The following is a 4,063-nucleotide window of genomic DNA, read 5'->3' on the forward strand; positions in this document are numbered from 1 at the left end:
TAACCGACCTGTATCAGTCGAAGGGCTATTGCCATCAAGCCCCGAGGAAGTCGGTATGTTGCTTTTTGTTTAGTCAAGTAAGCCAGATTGCTAACTTAGCTATGTTAGGTAGTTCGCTGCATATTTTTCAGCGGCTCTGGCGCCATATTGTGAGTGGTTTCTTTGTTTTGGTATGGAGCCAGAAAATACGACCTAGATTTTTGCGTTCAGTGTTAACGAGTAAAAAAGAACAATTCGTAATTTTCTGGCTTTACCACAAACGTCAAGTTGCAGTCTTTGGTCATACTGTCAACGAGTTAATATTTCATTTAAATCTAGCTGTAGGTCGAAAGTATTTTCATAGGCTGTATGGTTAAATTAGCTGACTAGCTGGGTAAGTATGTTTTAAGATCAGATAAATTTAGTTGCTAAACCTTTCTAACAGTTAACATTGGAGTCTTATTTATTTAACTTACTAAGTATTGTCCTCTTAGGTGCTTTTGGAGGGTTCTCTGTTTACTTAACCTTGTTAAGATAACTAGCTGGCATAGCTGCGAAGAAATAAATAGAAATAGGTATGCAGTTAACTGCTAATTCTGCTCTATAGCTAACTAAGATATATTATAATTAATGATATACCTAGCCACATATCTAAGGAAAGGTCTTAAATTTCGAAATGATCTTCATAGTGACGGCTTCCGAGAGCACCGTGTGCCGAGGTGAATTGATGTTCAGCTCGGCTTCACGAGGAAACATCGCTCGTTGGCACATGAAAACCTCAGAATTTGTTGGACATAGATGTGCAGTGAGGAGTAGGTCGACTACTTCGAGGACCTGGAGCCCGATTGGGGAAGAGAAATTAAGAAGTAAAAACATCCACGCATTCAACTTCTTTACAACAAAAAGGTAGCTACGCCTACACTTATTTAGAAAATGAGTGGAAGTTGGGGGGAGTTATGACGCGATGTCTGGCCAGCAATTTTCAATATCTTCTATACTTGTGGTTTTTTGTTGTTGTTGTTGTTTTTTAATGATTACCCGTTCAGAATAATTCCTCAGTTGCAATTATGTGCTTTAGTAATTTATATATTTTGTCTTTGATTTAAGGTGACATCCAGTGTGAGAAGTATGGGAGGTGGTGAAAGATGCAACATTCCAGTGTCCCACCCTCACTATGCATTGAAAAAACCCCACCAGGTTGGCAGGGCCAAGCAAAGGAGCCATAACCAAAACGAAGACATGCTTGCAACATCTTCGGGCGCCCCAACAGTATCCCGCTGCCACCACAGGGGTGACAAGGGCAGTGGTTACTCCCGGTCTCCTGAGATGCGGCAGGCCGTGTCCACAGAAAAAAGCACCTCCATGCATTTTGTTGCAGCATATGACCAGAACTGGGATGGGGCTGTGTCACATCTGAAAGACCTCTTGGCAGCCCAGTGTGGCCACAGTTATGCAGGAGCCAAGTTCAGTGATCCCCCATCCCCCAGTGTTCTGCCCAAACCCCCCAGCCACTGGGTGTCACTTCCAATGGGCCCCTGTGATCGCCGTGAGATGATGGCCTTTCAACTGAAGAGCCTCCTAAAGGTGCAGGCATGAGAAGGACTCTGCCGATTTCTCAAAGCCAGTGATTGAAGGCTCTACTTTGCCCTCTTGCCCTCCTGGAACGCTGTAGCGATGTAATAAACTTTTAAAAAGTTATTTTATATTAGTGTTGAGGTGACCATTTTTCAGAGAGATGTCTGCTAATGGTGGGTTTTGTTTTTTTTTTTAAGTTACATAATTTTTTAAAATGTGTAACTTGGCAGGTATTGCATAGCTGCAGCCTTGCAGGTGGGAGAGCTCTTGGTGGAGTTGCACTCCTTGACAAATGATAAGATGGATTTCCTTGTCATCTGTGTTGCTCCAAGACACTCTTGTTTTGTTCTTTTTTTGTTGGCCGTTAGTGATTCCTGTGTGGTTTGCCTCCACTGGGGCGACGCGCTGAATGCTTGACCATATCTGTGCTGCACAGGCTTGTTTTATTTCCTCTCCATATAGAAGCTTGTTGCATAACTTTAGCATGAGGTTCTAATCATGTTGGGCTTTTGCAGAAGCCTCTTGGTGCTAGTCAGTATCCTTTGTTTTGGGGAGAGATGCTACTTGAATTTGTCCTTAAGGGAGAACATGGTAATCTGAATGTGGAAGAACAAGCTGTCTTGTGTTGGTCATGTGATTAACATCAAGCAGTCAGATATAAACGTGGCGCACAGGTGTTGTACTTTCAACTCCCGTATATATATTTTTTAATGCGCTGTGCGCACTGCACTATGGGTCTTGAAATGCAACAAGGTTTGTGCATGTTCTTTTGTAGCATTATTCCTGTTGGGTTTTGTTCACTAAAGCAATATGGTTTGAATTTGAGTCCCCTTTGCTTCATCACATGAGAACAAGTGCCATAGATTTCACAAGAAGTGAAGCATTAGTTTTTCTTGGGAAATGATTTTAATACAATCAGTAACATTTAAACTTTAAGCCTTGCGGGTCCCCTCAACACCTACATGGCAAACTGCGGGGGAAGGCTCAAGCACCAGGACTCCAGCTTGTTGGCTGGTTCAGTCCTGTTTCATGAACCTGTTTGCTATTTGGTGTAGCCTGTGGTGATGGGAGGTGTATTCGAAGCACTAAAAACAAAGCATTTAAGATATGATATGGATATGAACATGCAGGCATTCACTTTCAGGTCAAGGTAATACCTGAAGCCTGCCATTTTTCTGTCCCCCCCCCCTTTGTGCTTGATGTCGAACTTGCACTGCTGTTAAATTGTGCTCAAAAGCGAAAGAGTTTAACAAAGTGTCTAAAGACTGCTTTTCTTTGAGGTGGATAGGAAGCGGCCTCCCCGTTATGCATTTTAAAGGTTGTAGTGGGTGTGTGCATGTGATGGTACTTCCTGCATAATAGTGTTAACGGCCATTTGAAAGATGACAAAACAAAGCTGAAGACTTGGATATTTGTAATAGAGCCATGTAAATAATGAAATGTATAAAACATTGTAGCATATTGTACATTGTGCAGGGTTATTTCAGCCTTGCTGATAAAGTATTTTTAGTAATAACACTGAATGTAAGTCATGCTGAAGACACGTGGCTTGGTTTGAAATGCTGAAATTATTTTTGTTTTTAAAAAAAAAAAAAAAAAAGAAAAAAAAAAAGCCTACAGCACATCAAATCCCCTGCACTGTGTGATTTGTTGCTGGTGATCTTGCACATAGTTCTTGTATTTTGTATAATGCACAGTGCAGAGGGTGAAAACAAGCTTTAAGTGCAACAAAAAGGCAAAAAAAGAGAAAATTAAGATTTGAAGGGACTTGTACACCCCCACACCCCCAAAATATATTATAATATATAATATTTTGTCATAGATGTATATTATAAACCTTTCCCCAAAAATTTGTTAAGCCGCAGCTATTTGTACCCAGACTTAAGTCTTTCCTCCGCAGGCGCACGTGTGGATACATGCTGCTGTACAACTGTAGTTCACTGTTCCAAGTACTGGTGTTGGATTTTTTTTTTTTTTATTTTTTTTTTTTTTACATTATTTTTTTGTATCTTTCCTAATGTGAGTGTGTAAAAGTCTCTGCCATTTTCCCTGATGATTGGATTGAATTTGTCCCAATCTTTTTAAATGTCACTGTGAAAAAGAAATGTAAAGCCCATTTTATTGTAATTGGTGGATACTAAAATATTTTTGAAAGCACTGTAATTTGGTTTAAAAAAAATAAACTCCCTTTCCTTTTGCCCCCCCAACATTGTTTTAAACTACCTACAAGTCATACACTTAGTTATTTGATTTAAAGTTTTAATGTAGGTTAAATATTGAATTAACATTTAATAATGGTAATATTACATAACCTGCTACCGTTTATCAAAAAGCTTATAGCTAGTATAGAAAAATATGGGTATGAATATTTTGTTGAGTAAATTAGTGTTGTGATTGCTGTTGTGACAGATGTGCAGTGTTGCTGTAGATTAGCTCTAAACTATTCAAAGGTGTAATCTTTGAAGAACACACCCATGTCTTCAGGGACGGAGGAAATGTTTTAGCTGAA

General features: G+C 39.7%; 2 protein-coding genes across 3 annotated transcripts in view; one reads left to right on the forward strand and one right to left on the reverse strand.

Annotated features, from left to right (window-relative positions):
• Nucleotides 1–284, reverse strand: part of cnr2 (cannabinoid receptor 2) — a 10,633-nt gene extending 10,349 nt beyond the window's left edge. The window contains exon 1 of the mRNA XM_027012560.2: nucleotides 262–284. Within this exon, the coding sequence (XP_026868361.2) occupies nucleotides 262–284 (23 nt within the window). The remainder of the gene's footprint in view (nucleotides 1–261) is intronic.
• pnrc2 (proline-rich nuclear receptor coactivator 2) overlaps nucleotides 1–3,758 on the forward strand; it is a 4,035-nt gene extending 277 nt beyond the window's left edge. The window contains exons 1-3 of one of the 2 annotated variants that reach the window (XM_027012556.2): nucleotides 1–53; nucleotides 669–885; nucleotides 1,087–3,758. The exon at nucleotides 1–53 is cut by the window's left edge and continues 277 nt beyond it. In XM_027012556.2, coding sequence (XP_026868357.2) covers nucleotides 1,108–1,575 — 468 coding nt within the window. In that variant the 5' untranslated portion in view covers nucleotides 1–53; nucleotides 669–885; nucleotides 1,087–1,107 and the 3' untranslated portion in view covers nucleotides 1,576–3,758. The other variant, XM_027012558.2, reaches the window with a different exon arrangement.
• The last annotated feature ends 305 nt before the right edge of the window (nucleotides 3,759–4,063 follow it).

This window comes from Electrophorus electricus, chromosome 7 (assembly GCF_013358815.1).
Source record: "Electrophorus electricus isolate fEleEle1 chromosome 7, fEleEle1.pri, whole genome shotgun sequence".
NCBI classification, from domain to species: Eukaryota; Metazoa; Chordata; class Actinopteri; order Gymnotiformes; family Gymnotidae; genus Electrophorus; species Electrophorus electricus.